The sequence below is a fragment of the Capra hircus genome, chromosome 8, assembly GCF_001704415.2.
Source record: "Capra hircus breed San Clemente chromosome 8, ASM170441v1, whole genome shotgun sequence".
Taxonomy (NCBI): domain Eukaryota; kingdom Metazoa; phylum Chordata; class Mammalia; order Artiodactyla; family Bovidae; genus Capra; species Capra hircus.
In genome coordinates, this window is record NC_030815.1 from 6,963,020 (window position 1) to 6,985,740 (window position 22,721).

At 38.1% G+C, this 22,721-nt stretch overlaps 1 protein-coding gene across 2 annotated transcripts in view; it reads right to left on the reverse strand.

Moving 5' to 3' along the window:
- Positions 1–22,721, reverse strand: part of GLRA3 (glycine receptor alpha 3) — a 175,883-nt gene that overhangs the window by 67,485 nt on the left and 85,677 nt on the right. For both annotated transcript variants that reach the window (XM_018052791.1, XM_018052792.1), the window contains exons 4-5: positions 18,306–18,529; positions 2,540–2,622 (exon numbers count right to left, since the gene is read on the reverse strand). In XM_018052791.1, coding sequence (XP_017908280.1) covers positions 2,540–2,622; positions 18,306–18,529 — 307 coding nt within the window. The remainder of the gene's footprint in view (positions 1–2,539; positions 2,623–18,305; positions 18,530–22,721) is intronic.

Below are 22,721 nucleotides of genomic sequence, written 5' to 3' on the forward strand. Positions count from 1 at the left end.
ACAGAAAGAATGTGTTTTGGGGGGGATAAACCTAAAAGAAAGAAGGGAACTTCTGACAGAAAGAAGAATGTTTCTAAGGGAAAGCTGATGAAAAGGAGTTTTCTGACCAAAAGGTCTTTTTTGGGAGAGAATCCTGACAAAAATAAGGCAATTTCTGACAGAAAGAAAGACATTTTTGAGCGAAACCTAACATAAAGAAGATTTCTGACGGAGTATGTTTTCGGGGAGAGAAACCTGACAGAAAGGAGGATGTTTCTGAGGGAAACCTGATGGAAAGAAGAAAGTTTCTGACAGAAATGTCTTTCCTGGGAGCAAAATCTGACAGAAAGAAGGAAATTTCTGACAGAAAGAAAGACATTTCTGAGGGAAACCTAATGGAAAGATGGAGATTTCTGACAGAAAGAAGGGTGTTCTGAGGGAAACCTAACAGAAAGGAGATATCGCACAGAAAGAAGGTCTTTTCTGGGAGAGAAATGTGGCAGAAAGAAGATAATTTCTGACAGAAAAAGAGGATGATTCTGAGGGAAACCTGACACAAAGAAGGTGATTTCTGATAGAAAGGTGGTCTTTTCTGGGAGAGAAACCTGACAGAAAGAATTTCTGACAGAAAGAAGGATGTTCCTGAGGGAAAACTGCCAGAAAGGAGATATCAGACAGGAAGAAGTTCTTTATTGACAGAAAGAAGGACGTTTCTGAGGAAAATCTGACAGAAAAAAGGAGATTTCTGACAGAAAGAATGTGGGTTTTTTGGGGGGGCGGGTGGGGCGGGGCGGCGTGGGAAACCTGACAGAAAGAAGAACGTTTCTGAGGGAAACCTGATGAAAAGAAGTTTTCTGACAGAAAGGTCTTTTCTGGGAGAGAATCCTGACAGAAAGAAGGCTATTCTGACAGAAAGAATATTTCTGAGGGATACTGAAAGAAAGAAGATGTTTTCTTCCAAAAAGAAGATTTTTCCTGCGAGAGAAACCTGACAGAAAGAAGCTGATTTCTGGCTAGAGAGGGACTTTTCTGAGGAAAGCTGACTTAAAGAAGGAGATTTCTGACTAAAGTAAGGTTTTCTTTGTGAGTGAAACCTGACAGAAAGAAGGCAATTTCTGACAGAAGGAGGGACTTTTCTGATTGAAGTAAAAGTTGCTCAGTTGTGTCCAACTCTTTGCAACCCCAGTCCATGGAATTCTCCAGGCAAGAAGACTAGAGTGGGTAGCCTTTCTCTTCTCCAGGGGATCTTCCCAACCCAGGGATCAAACCCAGGTCTCCCACATTACAGGCAGATACTTTACCAGCTGAGCCACAAGGGAAGCCTAAGAATACTGGCGTGGGTAGCCTATCCCTTCTCTGGCAGATCTCCTGACCCAGGATTCAATCTGGGGCCTCCTGCATTGCAGGAGGGTTCTTTACCAACTGAATATCAGGGTAACCCTTTCTGATTGAAACCTGATAGAAAGAAGAGATATGCCAAAAAGAAGGACTTTTCTTTGATGGAAACATGATAGGAAAAAAAAAAAAAGGGAGACTTCTGACAGAAAGAAGGATTTCTTTGTGATAGAAACCTGATAGAAAGATGCTATCTATAAAAGCTTCCCTGGTGGCTCAGATGGTAAAGCGTCTGCCTGCAATGCAGGTAAACCCGGGTTCAGTTCCTGGGTTGGGAAGATCCCCTGGAGAAGGAAATGGCAACCTACTCCAGCACTCTTGCCTGGAAAATCTCATGGACAGAGGAGCCTGGTAGGCTACAGTTCATGGGGTCACAAAGAGTCGGACACGACTGAGCGACTTCACTTTCACTTTCACTTATTTTATAGAAACCTAACAGAAAGACGGAGATTTCTTTCTGTCTTTCTTTCTGTCTTTAGACAGACAGAAAGTCTCTTCTAGGGGAACCTGAGAGAGAGGAGATTTCTGACAGAAAGAAGGACTTTTCTTTGAGGGAAATCTGACAGAATGAAAGATTTCTGAGAGAAAGTAGGACTTTTCTGAGTAAATTCTGAGTGAGGTTTATAGGAGGGAATTCTGAGTGAAGGAATTTTATACTTATTTCAGTCTTTCTGTCAGGTTTCCTTTAGTGAAAGGAATCCTGCTTATAGGTGAGTATGAGGGAATTTTTACACCTTGAAATTGAAATTCAATTTTGAGAAAATGAGATTTGAGATATTATTGTGAAGAATGAGATTCCATGTAATTCTGGGAGAAAGATTGAGAGTCAGGGAAATGTGAGAGATAGAAGGAGATTCCAAGAGAATTCTGAGAGTAAGCAGAGTCTGAGGGAATTCTGAGAGAAAGAGGGTCTGCAGAATTCTGAAAGAATCAGAGGTAATTTTTAGAAGAATGATAACAGAAATAACTTTGAGAAGTTTGGTGAAAGGATATCTGAGTGAGGGAGGGTTTGATTTCATTATCCATGAGAAAGAGTATAAGGGAATTCTGAGAGAAGGAGGGTGAGATGGTGTTCTGAGAATGATGTTCAGCGAGTATTCTGAGAGAAATCTATATCTACTATTGTTTATAAATATTAAGGAAAACTTATGTTATTCTTACTTACAGCTTTCCAGTTGCATTATACATGTTTGTACATCCATCGGAAAATTCTTGAGATCCATTGGACAGGAGAGTGTTAATGTCAACCTGAAAGAATTCAAAGTAATCATTTTATAAAGAAATTTATTATATCATGTTAATATTCTACTATTCAGGATACAATGGAAAACAATGCTGTTTAGGTTGTGGCTAACATCTACTCAAGAAAATTTGCTCCAGCTTGTATATATAGTGTGAAATAACCTTTAAATAAATCTAGTTTTGGAGGAAAGAAAAGTTGTATATATAAACATCTAATCACAGTTATTTATTTTTATATTTATGCTTTCCTTTAGATAGTACTGGAGATATCTAAGAGTGGTCTCTATTTCCAGAAAAGACCCTTTTTAAAAAGATATTTGAGAGTAAGCTTTATAAAATTGATGCCAAAGCCCCAAAGACAAAATTCCCCCATATCATAGGGAAAACATCATTGAGGCAAGTATTGGTTGACCAAAAAGTTCATTTAGGTTTTTCCATAAGATATTACCAAAAAACCCAAACAAACTTTTTGGCCAACCCAATAGATCCAAGGTTTGGAATCTGGATGTGAAAAGGCTGAGTGCCAGAAAGTAATTTCATGTGACATCTTTTACTGTCTTTGTAACTACACTGAAGATCTTCTCAGTGAACATCCAGCGGGAAAAAATCTCTGGATCTAGAGGACTCCAAAATTCTCATTATTAGGGCTTCCCTGTTGTGGAATTAGAGCATTTCACCACATTGTATTAGGTCCACAAAATAGCCCTCTCAGACACGTGTGACATATTCTGTGTTCAGCAAACAAACTTTTGATGTGACTTCACACAAAGTGAGATGACATGATGGTGAACCCTACTTTTCCTCATGTCAGAATGTATTATAATGTTGACTTTCCAGGTAATTCACTGCTCGATTTTTTTTTTTCCTTTAAAGAGTACATGACTTCAGGGATTATCTATCTTCATGGATTACCAATAATTTGTAGTTTCTGGATATGAGAAAAAGAAGTCCACATCCAAATAAATCCAAATTTATTCAAATGAAGTTCTTTTCTAAGAAATCTCTGCGGCTGCTGCTAAGTCACTTCAGTCGTGTCCAGCTCTGTGCGACCCCATAGACGGCAGCCCACCAGGCTCCCCCGTCCCTGGGATTCTCCAGGCAAAAACACTGGAGTGGGTTGCCATTTCCTTCTCCAATGCATGAAAGTGAAAAGTGAAAGTGAAGTCACTCAGTCGTGTCTGACCCTCAGCGACCCCATGGACTGCAGCCTACCAGGCTCCTCCATCCATGGGATTTTCCAGGCAAGAGTACTGGAGTGGGGTGCCATCTAGCCAGCCCCTTTTATTGAAAAGCTTTCCCACTGAAATGCAGTGTATTAGTGGACATCGTAGGCTGAGTCATTCATCTAAACTCTGTGACCAAAGAATTTATGGTCTCCAATTATGTCATTTCACTCTATTTCAGTTTTCACTTCTCCAAAAGGAAGGTAATAATAATACCTATTCTGGAGAGAGGTTGTGAGCAATATATTAGTTAATCTGTGAAATGCTCAGTCAAGTGCTTGACACCTAGTAAACAATCAGCATTAGTTATTAAGGATTACTAGCACATTCTCACTACCCCAGGCCTCCCCATTTCCTCCTCCCCCAAATTATACAGTATGCACACAAAGATGACAGGATTAAATCACTTATTTAAAAACTTAAGTTTTAGCAAAAAATAACCATCAGCTCTACTAAATGCAACCACATTCTCTGAAGTAGCATTTTTTATGTGGGCCATAGACATAAAGCTATAATGATGTACATCTGACAGTGAATACTCTTGGTAGGGTCCCAGTGACGTCATTTGAGAGGCATAAGCTGACAGAGGGTGAAGCTGCTGAATTTTTAAGAGTCCCAGGGGATCATCTGACAATTCATTCAAGTTAGAGTCCACAGCACACTAAAAGAACCCACAGAATTGATTCTTCAAAAGCAAGTTTTCTCCTAACTCAGCTAGGTTAAGTGATCCTGCAAGTGTGATATTGTCCATCTGCAAAATTCTCTCTTCAGAAGGCAATTGTAAAATCTGCTGGACACAATGTTCTCTGTCTTGTGAAAAGGTTTATTAGAAGTATATGCACAAGTACAATTTGAACGTACACTCATTAATTTCCCAAACATCCAAGACTCTCTAGCCAGCCAGTTTCAAATATTGGCTTAGAGAATTACTTCTGTGACCTTTTGTATGGAAGTAAATAGCATTCTTAGAATTTTTCCAGGCTCTCACCATGCATGTGATGTCAAATTCATATCTTTGGTATTTTTCTGGTGTAAAATAAAAAATGGACATTGCATAATTCTTTTTTTTAAAAAAAAAGATACTTAGAAGGAATTATTTGGCAATGAAAAACACTGTTTGTAGGATTTCTGTCATAAATCATACCCTGAATAAAAATCCATTTGTTGACTTTCTTTTTGTTTAAGGTATAATACAATAGCTTCTTTAACAGCACAGGGATGAAAAAATGTGTCACCTTGGTGAGTGTGATCCTGCATTTCTTTATTAAAACATATAAATTAAAGATTTGTCCTGACCACATCAAAAGAAAACTAAGTCAAGATGTAATTAATCACATTCTACGGTTTAGGAAATACTGTGTAAGAGAGGACATGGCGTTCTCTTTTCTGAAACAAGACACGCAAACAGGATGTGTGTTTCTTTCATTTTCCCTTAAAACATCTTGGCTTAGTTAAGCAGCAATGTCAAAAAAAAAAAAAAAAAAGACTATGACTGTAATCTATTCTAAACAATTCACCTCATTAAAATCAAGGTATTACCAATTTCAAACAAGCATTGCTTGTTTGCCCAGAGTATGTGGTCCCAACCATTAACTGAAGTATTTTGTAAAATGGCTTTTTGACTCCACTTTAGGCTTTATTTGCAAACAATAAGGATTTTATTAGTTTTTAATATTTCTAAATGTACTGTTATAAGGACAGTTGCCTCAACTATAAGCATTGAAATATTATCTGTAATATCATACTAGGTAACACTTTTTGCTTACTGTGTGGTAGGCACTGTTTTAAACACTTCATATATGTCTTAATTCATTTATTTCTTAATATGAATTTTCAGGTAAGTGATGCTACCTTTACTGAGAGATGAGGAGATTAAGACTTAACTCTCCTGATATGTAAAGCAGAAATTGATAGAGCTGAATCAATAGACCTGAGAGTCTAGCTGTAGATTCTATGCCTTTAACCTTTAAGTCTACTGCCTTTCAAGGGCATTAGAATGCTTTTCATGAAAATGAGTTCTCTAATTAATGACTTTGAAAATGTGCATTTCTGTAATGTAAAAAATGATGATTTTCATACACTATATGTTATTAAGGTAAAAGACATGCGGTTTGTTCAAAAAGAGAAAGATAAATATCATATATTAATGCATGTATATGGAATCTAGAAAGATGGTACCCATGAATTTATTTGCAAGGCAGCAGTGGAGAAACAGACACAGAGAACAGACTTACAGACACAGGAAGAGGGGAGGAGAGCGTGGGATGTATGGAAAGAGTAACATGGAAACTTACATTACCATATGTGAAATAGATACCCAATGGGAATTTGCTATATGGCTCAGGAAACTCAAACAGGGACTCTGTATCAACCTAGAGTGGTGGGATGGGGAGGGAGATGGGAGGGAGGTTCAAGAGGGAGGGGACATATGTATATCTATGGATGATTCATGTTGATGTTTGACAGAAAACAACAAAGTTCTGTAAAGTAATTATCTTTCAATTAAAAACAAATTTTTAGAAAAATTTTTAAAAGCATCAAGTGAAATAAGTTTGCTTTTTTATTTAAAAATAGATGGGAAACTGGTAACAGTGTCAGACTTTACTTTTGGGGGCTCCAAAATCACTGCAGATGGTGACTGCAGCCATGAAATTAAAAGACGCTTACTCCTCGGAAGAAAAGTTATGAACAACCTAGACAGTATATTCAAAAGCAGAGACATTACTTTGCCAACAAAGGTCCATCTAGTCAAGGCTATGGTTTTCCCTCTGGTCATGTGTGGATGTGAGAGTTGGACTGTGAAGAAGACTGAGCGCCGAAGAATTAAGGCTTTTGAACTGTGGTGTTGGAGAAGACTCGAGAGTCCCTTGGACTGCAAGGAGATCCAACCAGTCCATTCTGAAGGAGATCAGCCCTGGGATTTCTTTGGAAGGAATGATGCTAAAGCTGAAACTCCAGTACTCTGGCCACCTCATGTGAAGAGTTGACTCGTTGGAAAAGACTCTGACGTGGGGAGGGATTTAGGGCAGGAGGAGAAGGGGACGACAGAGGATGGGATGGCTGGATGGCATCACTGACTCGATGGACATGAGTCTGAGTGAACTCCGGGAGCTGGTGATGGCATGCTGCGATTCATGGAGTCGCAAAGAGTTGGACACGACTGAGCTACTGAACTGAACTGAACTGAACTGAACTGAACTGAAAGTTTCTTCCTGGTATTGGACGGTTAATACAATCATGCTTCTGTGGTATAAACAGTACAGTTGGATGTCTTGGTGTGCATTTGCAGTGTTAGTAAAGGAAGCACTGAACTGCCAATAATGTGCTTATTATCTAGTGATGAGGATTTACCATTCCCATTTCACAAGTGATAAAACCCAGGCTTAGACTGACAATTCACAAAAGTTCACAAATTTGCTCATTTATGGATTCTGGAAAAGACCAGAATTTAAACTTTTGGGGGTTTTATTTTCTCTTCAGAAAGATAAAAATAAAAGCTTTAGTGCTAATTGTATGCCTGGCACTATCCAGGTGATTTACGTAGATGACTGCAAATATTTTCACCATCATGCATGTAAGAAGAAAAATGACCCTTTCACAGGTAAAGAGACCTGTCCCAAACCACAGCCAGTAAGTAAATTTACCTCCTGTTGAGTCTATTAAGAATGGAAGGCTCTGACGATCCTTTCTCCTGAACCATTTATTTCTCAGGGTTGTTTGTGTAGCTGCTAATTCTGAGAGATGAGATCACATTCCCGTGGACAAAGAGAAGGCTTGCTTGCTGCTTGCTATGAAAGCAGTGGATTCCCCAGTCTCAGTGTCCACAATTGTGTGGCAGATCCCTGGATGTGTTGTGTCCATCTGTGTCTGCTGTGTTGTTCCCAGGAGACCTGAGGACAATGCAGAAGTTGGGCCAATGTGCTGAGGCGCATGCTGCTTGGCTGCAGTGAGTAATTCATTCCTGTCTCTGATCCCAGGGACCTGTGTTGGCAGTCAGTACCCATGAAGTACATACTAAGCTAACTCTGTAAGCAGAATAAAGTCAAATCCCAAACTTGACAATCCAAAATCATGTGTCTTGTCCCAACACCTTCACTTGAAAAGCATTTCACTCCAAGAGGGAGGGAATATATGTTTACATACAGCAGATTCACTTTGTTGTGCAGCAGAAACTAACACAGTCGTAAAGCAATTATACTCCAATTTTTTAAAAAAATTTGACATAAATGCAAAATTCTTCTCTTGCAAGTAAATGAGTAAAAATCATGTTTAAAAAGAAAAGAAAAATTATCAACATAATTAAAAATTATAATAGAAGTTATTAATATAGTTTACTTAAAATTTATCAATGTAATTCACAGATGTCATTTAGAAGCTTGAGAATTACATAAAACATATGGAAAAGAGCTTTGCCCCACCCATCCCTACCCCCAGTTCAGTTCTAGCTCCTCAGAGGCAACTTTCTTTGGAAATCTGTTTGGGACTTACATTCTGTATCTAAATTGCTATCACATTATGCTGGACTTTTTAAATATGTGAAGTTTCCTATTAATTTGCTACCAAGGAAAATAAGAGTATATTTCCCTTATATCACACTCTATGTACACTAAACGTTCCAGCAGAATTCAGAATTTAGTTATGCAAAAATTAACAGTGAAATTAATATTCAGTGTTTACATGTTGTGAATATGCAGAATATGTAATTAGTGTTCATAGTTAAGGTTAGTTGTTTGCCATAATTACAGCTCTTGGACAGTGCTTGTTTACCCTAGTGTTAATAACTGTCTTACTTTAATGATCACTTCAGTTTTTATTCCCTACTATTACTTCAAACTCAACAAACTGCTTATCAGAACCAAGTCCTTCTCAGTGATTAAACAGAGCAGACAGTGGATCTCTTCCTTATTTTTCATGGAGGTCTCTATTTCTTTTCAAGTCAGATATCAACCCTCTGTATTGATACTCCACTTTTCATATCCTTTCTTTCCTATTTCTCAGTATCTGGATTCTGCTTCTTGGCAGATTCTCCATTTCATCTTTCAAATATTCCAGTAATTTTTTTTTCCACTTCAGTTTACTATCTGTACTTTCTTGTGCTCTGAATGACTTCATTGCTCCTTTCCTGAAAGTTTCCTATTTCATTTCTGTCCAGAGATTTCTTTTCATGGTCTCTTCTGCTTCTTGCATTTTCTCTTGAGTAATTTTTTCTCTTTAATTCTCTTCTTTTTGCTCTTTATTTCCTCTGCATGTTTATTCTGACCCCTGCTTCTTTTTTTAATTACTGTTATTATTATAGGATGTCCTCCAATGTCTGTTTACATTTAAGAATGAGGTAATAAAAACTAGTTGGAATTCAATGAGCAGAAGATGATTCATTGAGTAATGGCATGATTCCTCCATCATAGGATGGCTGCTCAGATTTTTCACTGGTGGTTCCCCAACTGTCTGTAGACCGTTCCTGTTAAACATTCGGCAGAGAACAGGCTACACCACTCAGTGCGCAGACCTCACACCATCCTCATTTTCTTGATGTGATGCTTCTGACAGACCCAGCTGTGCCTGTAGTCCCTACTCCAGAAGCTCTGGGAACAACCTTGTTGGAGTTTTCTGTCCTCCTGCTTTCTGCCCAGATCAGAAGGCATAAAAGTAGATCCTAGTCTGAGAAACATGGGCAAGAAAGTGAAGATAAAGGGCTCACTGTTGTTCCTGTAAAGTTTACATTAGATTTTTTTTTTTTTAATTTTTAAAGACTTTTTGATGTGGACTATTTTTAAAGTCTTTTATTGAATTTGTTACAATATTGCTTCTGTCATTTATGCTCTGGTTTTCTGGCTGAGAGGCATGTGGGATCTTAGCTCCCCAACCAGAGATTGGACCCACACTCCCTGCACCAGAAGGTGAATTTTTAACCACTAGATTGCCAGGGAAGTCCCTCAACTCTTTGTTTTTTATGTCTCCTTTCTAGCCCCCTCTTTCTGATGTCCTAGCTATCTCAAATTTCTAAAAATTTGAGGACATTATTTTCATCCTTTTAGGTTCCCCCATTTTGTCTTAGGTTTTCTCTATCTCTGTGAAGTCAGTTTTCACAAGTGCATTCATTTTCAAGCTTCCTAAAATATCTTATCACTCATCTGTCACTCTTATTTCCCATTCCTCTCATCTTCCTGTGTGTTAATGTCATTTCATTCCTTATTCAGTTTATTTCTTTGTTTTAGTGGCTTTAAGGAGGAAGTACAGGGAAATTGTAAGTTCAATAGGTCAAGTTTGCCAGGACATTCTTCTTTCTTTGAACAAGCAAGAAAGCAGATCGCTCATGAAACATCACAGGTGCTCCATTTGTAAATCAAACAAGATTTTTTTTCCCAAGCACAACTTTTGTTAACAAAGAAACTGCTTGCCATTTGAAATTTCTAAGTCCTGTGAAATTTCCAAAAACAACTGAAAAAAACATGAATTTAGTCTTTGATCATGAGAGCCAGGATAGAGCAAACAAAAACTAGATGCCAAGAGACATCGTCTGTTTCATCAGAACTCATACTGAAAGAAAGACACAATTCTGAATTATTCTATAACTTTTCTCAAAATATTAGAAGAAATGTGGGCAATATATAATGGATGGCACCATTTTCCTAGTCCATTAAGACTTGATATAAACAACTAAATAGGCACAATCATACAGGATACAATAACACATTGTTATTTCAAGAAATCTAGATATTATAATTTTGCAAAATGATTTTCCAAGTTACTTGGTGATATATTCTTGCAATTTAACAAATTATGTCTTCCACAAAGTTTATTTTTAAGTTAATGGGAAAAGAAGTAACTTTGATTTGTTTATACCTGTTATGGATCCCCTGATAACCATCACAAAGCCACATCACAGAGGAGTCAAGGATCATGCCTTCAGGTTAAAAGCCTCTGTCACTTAAAATATATGTATTTAATTCATAAGTAAAATATAACTCTCACTAAAAAATTCAAATAATATAAACTTACATACAGGGAAATTTATAACTCATCTTTATTTCTACCTAAATTCTAAGGTTCTTTTCCATAATTGGTTATTTTTAACAAATTGTGGGTATCCTTCTGAACTTCCTGTATGGAATTAGATATATGTGTATTTTTTTTATATTTTACTTACTTTTTTTCAGTTAAGAGCACAATGTTAATTTGTTTTTTGTAACTGGAGGATAATTGCTTTACAGTGTTGTGTTAGGGAGTCAGCCATATGTATACATGTTTCCCTTCCTTCTGGAGCCTCTTCCCAATTCCCCCACCCCACCCCTCTAGGGCATCACAGTGCATGGAGCTGAGCTCCCTGTCTATACAGCAGCTTCCCACTAACTACTTACTTTATACATGTATATAGTAAGTGTATATATGTCAATACTGCTCTCAAAGTTTGTCCAACTCCCACCAGATATATGTGTATTTTTACATACACTGTTATGCTTAAATACATAGAATGTTTTAAACAAAAATAAGCATGAAACATTTCTAACCTTAAGGATATTTTGAAGGTATTTTCTTATGAATTCATTTAGGTCTAGATCCTGAAGAGTATTTCATGACTTGGGGCTATCATTTTGTTCTGCTTTGTTCTCATTAGTGAACATACAGAGTCTTTTATTGCTGTTTCAGTGGTGCAGTGTGTATCTTTGTAAATGTGTCTTGTTGTACACACGAACACATAAATAACATAAATTTCTAGAAGCAGAATTGTTGGGTTGAAGGATAAATGTATTTTACATTTTTCTATAACCCAACAAATCATTTTACAAAGTCATCTGCCTACAAAAGGGTATTCAGTTCAGTTAGTTCAGTCACTCAGTCATGTCCAACCCTTTGCGACCCCATGAATCGCAGCACGCCAGGCCTCCCTGTCCATCACCAACTCCTAGAGTTCACTCAGACTCACGTCCATCGAGTCAGTGATGCCATCTAGCCATCCCATCCTCGGTCGTCCCCTTCTCCTCCTGCCTCTAATTCCTCCCAGCATCAGAGTCTTTTCCAATGAGTCAACACTTCGCATCAGGTGGCCAAAGTACTGGAGTTTCAGCTTCAGCATCATTCCCTCCAAAGAAATCTCAGGGCTGATCTCCTTCAGAATGGACTGGTTGGATCTCCTTGCAGTCCAAGGGACTCTCAAGAGTCTTCTCCAACACCACAGTCCAAAAGCATCAATTCTTCGGCACTCTGCTTTCTTCACAAACCAACTCTCACATCCACACATGACCACTGGAAAAACCATAGCCTTGACTAGACAGACCTTTGTTGGCAAAGTAATGTCTCTGCTTTTGAATATGCTGTCTAGGTTGGTCATAACTTTTCTTCCAAGGAGTAAGCGTCTTTTAATTTCATGGCTGCAGTCACCATCTGCAGTGATTTTGGAGCCCCCCAAAATAAAGCCTGACACTGTTTCCACTGTTTCCCCATCTATTTCCCATGAAGTGATGGGACCGGATGCCATGATCTTCGTTTTCTGAATGTTGAGCTTTAAGCCAACTTTTTCACTCTCCTCTTTCACTTTCGTCAAGAGGCTTTTTAGCTCCTCTTCACTTTCTGCCATAAGGGTGGTGTCATCTGCATATCTGAGGTTATTGATATTTCTCCCGGCAATCTTGATTCCAGCTTGTGTTTCTTCCAGCCCAGCGTTTCTCATGATGTACTCTGCATAGAAGTTAAATAAGCAGGGTGACAATATACAGCCTTGACGTACTCCTTTTCCTATTTGGAGCCAGTCTGTTGTTCCATGTCCAGTTCTAACTGTTGCTTCCTGACCAGGTATTCGACAGCACTAAATATTACATCTCATTAATTTCTGCCAATGTAATTATAAAAAGTTCTCTTATTTCTTATTTGGCATTTTCCCTTACAGCAGTGTTATAATTCCTGCTTCAACTGTCAAGCGTAATTTAGAAAATTCAAGAGGAGAAGAAAAGTCTATCATATTTGCTCATATTTCTGATAACAGTCTCCTTTCTTCTTTCTTGATGCTTCAATGCTTCTTCTCTTATTGGTTCCTTTCTGTTTAGAAAACTTCCTTTAGCTGTACTTTCAGGGGAGATCTGCCCACCTACCTGCCTGCTAAGTCACTTCAGTCATGTCATGTCCCACATTCTTTGCAACGCTGTGGACTGTGACACATTAGGCTCCTCTGTCCCTGGAATTCTCCAGGCCGGAATTCTGGAGTGGGTTGAAGTGCCTTCCTCCAACTCGCCTCTCTTACATCTCCAGCATGGCAGGTGGGTTCTTTACCACTAGTGCCATGAAGGGGAGAAGGCAGTGGCAACCCACTCCAGTACTCTTGCCTGGAAAATCCCATGGAGGAGCCTGGTAGGCTACAGTCCATGGGGTCACGAAGAGTCAGACACAACTAAGCGATTTCACTTTCACTTTTCACTCTCATGCATTGGAGAAGGAAATGGCTACCCAGTCCAGTATTCTTGCCTGGAGAATCCCAGGGACAGAAGAGCCTGGTGGGCTGAGGTCTATGGGGGTCGCACAGAGTCAGACACGACTGACGTGACTTAGCAGCAGCAGTGCCATGAGGTCTATTTGTGACAAATTCTCTTAATTTTCTTTTATCCAAAAATGTCTCAATTTCCCCTTCATTTTCACCAGGTGAAAGTGAAAGTGTTGGTTACTCAGTCGTGTCTGACTCTTTGTGACACCAGGCTCCCCTATCCATGGAATTCTCCAGACAAGAATACTGGAGTGGGCTGCCATTTCCTTCTCCAGGGGATCTTCCCGACCCCAGGATGGAACCCAGCTCTCCCACACTGCAGGCAGACTTTTTACCAACTGAGTCGCCAGGGAAGCCTTTCACCAGGTACAAAGGTCCGTATAGTCAAACTTATGAAGTTTCCAGTAGTTATGTATGGGTGTGAGAGTTGGAACATGAAAAATTCATGCTTTTGAATTGTGGTGCTGAAGAAGACTCTTGAGAGTCCCTTGGACTGCAAGGAAATCAAACTAGTTAATCCTAAAGAAAATCAACCCTGAATATTCATTGGAAGGACCGATGGTGAAGCTGAAGTTCCAATACTTTAACTACCTGATGTGAGGAGCTGACTTACTGGAAAAGACCCTGATGAAAGTAAAGGGTGAGGGCAGGAGAAGAGGGTGGCAGAGGATGAGATGGTTGGATGGCATCATCAACTCAATGGACAGGAGTTTGAGCAAACTCCAGGAGAAAACAAAGCCTAGCGTGCTGCAGTCCATGGCGTCGTCAAGAGTCAGACACAGCTGAGCGACTGAACAACGAGATGCCAGGGGTACCGGTTCCTTTCCTTCAGCACTTGAAAAATGCATGTCTTCTTTTTGGTTTCTATGATTTCTGATCAAATTAGCTAGCATTTCAATTGCTTTTCCCCTACAGGTAAGGTTATGTTGTTCTCAATATTATCTGTCTTTTTATTTAGTTTCAGAAGTTTGCGTGTGATGTGACTTGGTATTAATATTTTTGGGATTTAGGCAGTATCTTGAATTCATAGGTCTATGCCTTTTGCAAAATATATACATTTCACCCATTAATTCTTTTAATATTTTTTGTAGCTCTATATCTTATTCTCTGTCTCCATCTGAGACTCCAACGACACGAATGTTAGATCATTTGTTATACTGCCACAGGTCCCTGAGGCACTGTCCTCCACTGGCCCAAAATCTATCATTTCTCTGTTGTTTAGAATGTGTAATTTCATTATTCTTAGAGTTCACTAGTTCTTTCCTCTTTTCACATGGAATAAAAACATATGAAAATCATACATATTGGGACAAGGAATTAGCATGATTTACAAAACAGCTTTGTATAAAAATGTTTTCAAAATCACTAAGGTACTAAGATTAAATTTTCATTCCTGTTGTTTCTATTTTATATTATTTCATGGAAAAAATAACAACTATCAAGACCTTTTAGAACTAACACCCAAAAAAGATGTCCTTTTCATTATAGGGGACTGGAATGCCAAAGTAGGAAGTCAAGAAACACTAAGGGTAACGGGAAAATTTCGCCTTGGAATATGGAATGAAGCAGGGCAAAGGCTAATAGAGTTTTGCCAAGAGAACACACTGGTCATAGCAAACACCCTCTTCCAACAACACAAGAGAAGACATTATACATGGACATCACCAGATGGTCAACACCAAAATCAGATTGATTATATTCTTTGCAGCCAAAGATGGAGAAGCTATATACACTCAGCAAAAACAAGACTGGAAGCTGACTGTGGCTTAGATCATGAACTCCTTATTGTCAAATTCAGACTTAAATTGAAGAAAGTAGGGAAAACCACTAGACCATTCAGGTATGACCTATATCAAATTCCTTATGATTATACAGTGGAAATGAGAAATAGATTTAAGGTACTAGATCTGATAGATTGAGTGCCTGATGAACTATGGACGGAGGTTCGTGACACTGTACAGGAGACAGAGATAAAGACCATCCCCATGGAAAAGAAATGCAAAAAAGCAAAATGGTTGTCTGAGGATGCCTTACAAATAGCTGTGAAAAGAAGAGAAATGAAAAGCAAAGGAGAAAAGAAAAAATATAAGCATCTGAAGGCAGAGTTCCAAAGAATAGCAAGGAGAGATAAGTCTTCCTCAGGGATCAATGCAAAGAAATAGAGGAAAACAACAGAATGGGAAAGACTAGAGATCTCTTCAAGAAAATTAGAGATACCAAGGGAACATTTCATGCAAAGATGGGCTCTATAAAGGACAGAAATGGTATGGACCTAACAGAAGCAGAAGATATTAAGAAGAGGCGGCAAGAATACTCAGAAGAACTGTACAAAAGAAATCTTCACGACCCAGAGAATCACGATGGTGTGATCACTCATCTAGAGCCAGACATCCTGGAATGTGAAGTCAAGTGGGCCTTAGAAAGCATCATTATGAACAAAGCTAGTAGAGGTGATAGAATTCCAGTTGAGCTATTTCAAATCCTCAAAGATGATGCTGTGAAAGTGCTGCACTCAATATGCCAGCAAATTTGGAAAACTCAGCAGTGGCCAAAGGACTGGAAAAGGTCAGTTTTCATTCCAATCCCAAAGAAAGGCAATGCCAAAGAATGCTCAAACTACTGCACAATTGCACTCATCTCACATGTTAGTAAAGTAATGTTTAAAATTCTCCAAGCCAGGCTTCAGCAATACATGAACCGTGAACTTCCAGATGTTCAAGCTGGTATTAGAAAAGTCAGAGGAACAAGAGATCAAATTGCCAACAACCGCTGGATCATCAAAAAAGCACGAGAGTTCCAGAAAAACATCTATTTCTGCTTTATTGACCATGCCAAAGCCTTTGACTGTGTGGATCACGAGAAAATGTGGAAAATTCTGAGAGAGATGGGAATACCAGACCATCTGACCTGCCTCTTGAGAAACCTATACGCAGGTCAGGAAGCAACAGTTAGAACTGGACATGGAACAACAGACTGGTTCCAAATAGGAAAAGGAGTACGTCAAGGCTGTATATTGTCCCCCTGCTTATTTAAATTCTATGCAGAGTACATCATGAGAAACGCTGGGCTGGAAGAAACACAAGCTGGAATCAAGATTGCTGGGAGAAATATCAATAACCTCAGATATGCAGATGACACCACCCTTATGGCAGAAAGTGAAGAGGAGCTAAAAAGCCTCTTGACGAAAGTGAAAGAGGAGAGTGAAAAAGCTGGCTTAAAGCTCAACATTCAGAAAACGAAGATCATGGCATCCGGTCCCATCACTTCATGGGAAATAGATGGGGAAACAGTGGAAACAGTGTCAGGCTTTATTTTGGGGGGCTCCAAAATCACAGCAGATGGTGACTGCAGCCATGAAATTAAAAGACGCTTACTCCTTGGAAGAAAAGTTATGACCAACCTAGATAGCATATTCAAAAGCAGAGACATTACTTTGCCAACAAAGGTCTGTCTAGTCAAGGCTATGGTTTTTCCAGTGGTCATGTACGGATGTGAGAGTTGGTCTGTGAAGAGGGCTGAGCACAGAAGAATTGATGCTTTTGAACTGTGGTGTTGGAAAAGACTCTTGAGAATTCCTTGGACTGCAAGGAGATCCAACCAGTCCATTCTAAAGATCAGTCCTGCGTGTTCTTTGGAAGGACTGATGATAAAGCTGAAACTCTAATACCTTGGCCACTTCATGCAAAGAGTTGACTCTTTGGAAAAGACTGATGCTGAGAGGGACTGGGGGCAGGAGGAGAAGGGGACGACAGAGGATGAGATGGCTGGATGGCATCACTGTCAACACACATGAGTTTGGGTGAACTCCAGGAATTGTTGGTGGACAGGGAGGCTTGGCGTGCTGCGATTCATGGGGTTGCAAAGTGTCAGACATGACTGAGCAACTGAACTGAACTGAACTGATCCCTGATATTGGGCAGATGAACTTAAAATCAAGTATATCCATTCCTGGTGAGAAGAAAAGTTAAAAAATAGAAAATAGAGAGGTAAGAGTCTAAGGAAATAACTTTCAGGCTATAGATCCAATGCCTAGTTTACCTTGACACTTTGAATGTATGTTACTGGTGATACACATATTTTTGAAGCAATTGCCTATTGCTATAAATAGAGCATATTGTCTCTTCTAAGAAATATGATATGAATTCTGATCCTAACCTTCTGTTCTTTTTAAAAATATTAACTAACTGACTAAAAATAATTATGGAAAATCAAGATTAAACTAAGAGAAAATTAAGATAAATTAATTTAAGAAATTTGAGATAAATTAAGATAAAATTGAAATAAGTAGGAGTCATTTTATTTTAGAATTTTTTCAAATGGAGCACAGTTATTCAAGTAGTTTAGTGTAAGTACCTATTTACTGAATTTATACCTATTTGATATTAGGTATAAATAGCAAAACTGAATTTGAATGAATTCTAAAGTTCAACTGTCAAGAAATGTTACTATTAATGTTTATATTTTGATATTATTGCTATGTTTTGGTATTAGCTTTGAAAGGCTACATGGTCTTCTGAGAAATGTATAGTAAATAACTAAAATGTAAATTAGATCTTTTTCTAAAGACTGACCACAGAAGTTCAAGGACATCTTTAAAAAATACATACACCTGATAAATAATTTATGGGAAATGGATCCCAGAGAAGCAAACCTAAATATTACCTCATGTATAAATATTTAAAGGAAGTATGCATACATTAAAATATAATCACAACATATGATTCAAACTACATTCAATTTACCTTTAAACCACCCACCAGTTTGGCTGATGCAAGAACCTGGGTCATTTATTTTAAAAAGTGGATTTCCAAGAATTACTCATATAGTTCCTGGATCTGGAACTTGGTGTCTTAATGTTGATTAAACATATTTGGGAAATGGTATATCATAGGAACTTGAGTGGAACAATGAAAGCACTTACTCAAACATTTCAAAACACTCACTAAAAGCTAAAAAACAAACAAACCACTACTCTGTTTCACTGAAATGCTCACCTTATTGAATAAAGAACATTCCCATTCTTGAAAATCCGTAACAATTTGTTGTCTGTAGTCACTTCATGAAAGTTGGCTCCCTTTTCATTGGCAAAGAACAAATCAGGTTTCCAAATGGAATCCAACATGGAAGGGTCTAGGTCTAAGGAGTCATCAGGGTATTCACTATATGCAAGACGCGGGTCGTTCCATTTCTGACGAAGAAAAATATTCACTCTGTAATCCTGTGACAAAAGAAAGAAAGAGGGGGAAAGGCCTGTTTTTAAAAGCTTTGAATTGTATGTGTTAGTCTTTCAGCTTCTCTGAATTATAGCAAAAACTGCTGACATCCTTGTGAGATTTCCATACCCCTCAATCCTTAGTCATTACCACCAAGAGTCTCTAGTTCTGAGGCTTTGCCCATGTTTCTACATACCTCCAAAGAAAAGGCCACAGAAGAGTATATTTTTATCCTGCTTATATTTTGCTGTTCCATTCTAATTTGACTCTCTCGAATAAAATACTGAATTGCTATTGGACACTCAGAATAAAATATTTTAGAATCACTTCTTTTAGTAGGTGTCTGTTAGCATCCAGAATGCATTTAGTAAAATTTTCTTGAAAGCTGCCTATTTTGTAAAAATAAACATATGTATTTTTTACAATAAAGCCCCATTTTCTCATATTTAACATATCACAAAGGTTCTATGAAACTGGTGAGTGGTAAAAATAAAAGGTGGTTTTGGAATAATAAAGGAACGTTATTGCCAGTAATCCTTTAAGATTTGACTTATGAGATTTCCCAGTTAGATCTTTCATAGTTATTAATGAAAGAAAAGTCAAAGATTCCAATCAAATTCTTGCTTATAGTTTCCAGACTAAGGTTCAGTTCAGTTCAGTTCAGTTCAGTCCTCAGCCGTGTCTGACTCTTTGCGACCCCATGAACCACAGCACGCCAGGCCTCCCTGTCCATCACCAGCTCCTGGAATTTACCCAAACTCATGTCCATCAAGTTAGTGATACCATCCAACCATCTTATCCTCTGTCATCCCCTTCTCCTCCTGCCCTCAATCTTTCCCAGCATCAGGGTCTTTTCAGATGAGCCAGTTCTTCTCATCAGGTGGCCAAAGTATTGGAGTTTCAGCTTCAACATCAGTCCTTCCAGTGAATATTCAGGACTGATTTCCTATAGGACTGACTGGTTGGATCTCCTTGCAGTCCAAGGGACTCTCAAGAGTCTTCTCCAACACCACAGTTCAGAAGCATCAATTCTTCGGTGCTTAGCTTTCTTTATAGTCCAACTCTCACATCCATATAAGACTACTGGAAAAACCATAGCCTTGACTAAGGTATAGATTGACAAAGATTGACAACCATGTGTTTGTGTTGTATTTGTACATAATACATAAGCAATATCTATGACTATAAAATTTTGAAATGAGCAAATAAACATGCAGAGTTAGTACAAGCATAAGTAAAATGAACATTTTTAAGAAAGCTTCATTTCCATGGAAGATAGCTAAGGCTGCAGATATTCAGAGAAACTGAATATCTGTTTTCATCTATTTTATCATTCTTTACATACCAAATTACCAGTCACCAGAACTGAATAACCAAACAATCAGAAAAAGTGCTTCCATAATATTAAACCCAAAGATTGTTTATCTTGCAATGAGGTCAAATTCAGAGTTTGAAGTGCATGTTACAAATATATATGTTCCCTTGATCATTATTTTTGCACTGGGACTCTTATATTCTAACTGGAGCTGAGGTTACACACCAGATAGTACTTTTCTGCTTTCTAGTTGCTCCATGTATCTTCCAAAGTGACAATGGAGCAGAGATCACTTCAACTTTCTACCACAAAACTCACATTGATGTGGAAATCTCACAAGCCACAAGGATGGGTCATCCTCCCCTAGCATAGGGCTCAGAGCCCAAGAAGTACAGTTTCATGGCTGGTGGTCAGTTCCCATATTCGTCACTGTCCTGTAATCCGTGCCTCCACCCTAACTACCACCAAACGCATCAGTGATGGGTCTAGAGTCAGTTTGCCTCTGCCTGATCTATAGGGAAAGACTAAAACAAGACAAGTTATGATGATATCGGCCAGGAAAAATAACTGATTATTCCTTTAAGACGGATTCTTAAGACATTTTTTTTAAAAGCTGACGAATTTTGACATGAATCCACCATGGGTGTACATGCGTTCCCAAACATGAACCCCCCTCCCACCTCCCTCCCCATAACATCTCTCTGGGTCATGTCAATGTATGGCAAAACCAATACAGTATTGTAGAGTAAAATAAAGTAAAAACAAACATTTTTTTTTAAAAGAGAGAGAGACAAAAAAATAAATAAATAAAAATAAAAAGAGAAATGATATAAGAATTTGATCATCACATAATATACAGAAGTATAGACATCTCAAACTCCAAAGTGAGTGGATTGTAGCCTTCGACACTCTATTCATGGAGGAGATAGAAATTTAATTTCTGCCAGACAATACTGCTTATGATTTTAATTAATGAATTTTGTTGCCTTTTGAGTTTTATGTCTATTCACTTTGTGAATATGAATTTATAGTTGTTTAACAAAGAAGTTATACCTAATTTAATGTTTGTACAAAACATAATAAAAATATATTAAGTCAAAAATTAAAAAGCTGACGTATTTTTATATTGTAACTAATTTATTGACGGAGTACTCTGCAATGCTAAGAGTACTTTCAAGCTGCAGTGTATGTGATAAGGCGGTGCTAGTGGTAAGGAATCCACCTGCCAATGCAGGAGACTTAAGAGACACAGGCTTAATCCCTGGGTTGAGAATATTCCCCTGGAGACGGGCATGGCAACCCACTCTAGTATTCTCGCCTGGAGAATCCCATGGGCAGAAGAGGGTCACAAGAGGAAGGTCCATGGGGTTGCAAAGAGTCAGACATGACTGAAGAGACTTAGCCTGCCCATATGTGATACAATTTCATTGCCTCTCCTCATCTTTATGTGATTGATTTAGTGATCAATTTGATACACACAATTGCAGCTTCTTCCAGAAACAATTTTTACTCCAAGAATGAGCTGAAAAAAGAGACATCAAGTACCCTTCAGTTTGTTTGTAAATCACACAAGGAAAACATCAACTGTCATCTGTCACCACAGCCAAATATTTTCCGGCACCCAGTGTGCTCCTTCTGTGAATAACCAGAACTATCTTTGTTTACTAACATGTCTAGGTCTATGGTTTAGAGCCAGAGTCCAAAGTATAACTGAAAAATGACCATTTCTTTATAACCCAGAAACTTAGGTTTTAACAGTCCACACAGTTTAGGTTTTGACCTGCCTGCAAATGAACGTTGTGATGGGAAGCTTCCCTATCAAACAATCAACTTCAGCTTTTTGAAAATAAACTTTTAAGCCCAAATCTTCAAGCCAATGCATCCCATCTATGCTCATCAACCTATTATATTAATTATTTTTGAATTCCGAAAAGAAGTTAAAGTGTAGTCTCTCAGTCATGTCCAACTCTTTGCAACCCCATGAACTGTTGGAGCCCGCCAGCTCCTCTTGTCCATGGAATTCTCCAGGCAGGAATACTGGAGTGGATTGTGATTCCCTTCTCCAGAGGATCTTCCCAACCCAGGGATCAAACTCAGGTCTTCCACATTGCAGGCAGATTCTTTATTGTCTCAGCCACCAGAGAATCCCTTATGAATCCTGGTCATATGTGAAAATGTGCAAAGACAAGGGTATAAAACAACGTATTCAAATAACACCACTCTAAAAGAAGAGTAACTCAACTTGTTATGCATGTAACTCAACTTGAAATAAATTGCTTATAACAAAAGATCATAGATCAAAGAAGGAAACATCTTCGCAAAACAGAGACAAATAAATGTGTATGCAGCCTACAGAGAAAAAAAAAGTTACATGGATTTACTAAAGTCAGTTTAGAAATTCAGTCATTCCTCGGATATACTTAAAGACTAAGTATCTTTGGTGTTTTGGGTGCTTTTCTGTTTTATTTATTTTTATTAACAATTTTGTGTTAGTTTCAGGTGTGTTTTGTTAATGGGATTTTCCCTGTTCTCCTGGCTCTGCTTCTATAAGGGAGAAAATGTAGAAAGGTCATATGTGAGTTTTTTTAAAAATGAGGTAATACATCATGAGACTAAAATCAATATTTTTATCTCACATTTCTAAAATCTACCCATTTAATAAATTCATTCCTAAGTCTTATAAGGCAGCTGAATTGACATTTACATGCCTGGAATCATATTTTAGGACAGAGACATTAATGATTCTTTTTCCCTAGAATTGTCTTTTGTAGTAATATATATACGCTTGCAATCTCTTCAGAAGTTAATTTTATTTTTTTCATCATTTTGCATGCTATATAATTAATGAGTTATTTCTAAATGTTATACCAGTGTATTAATCT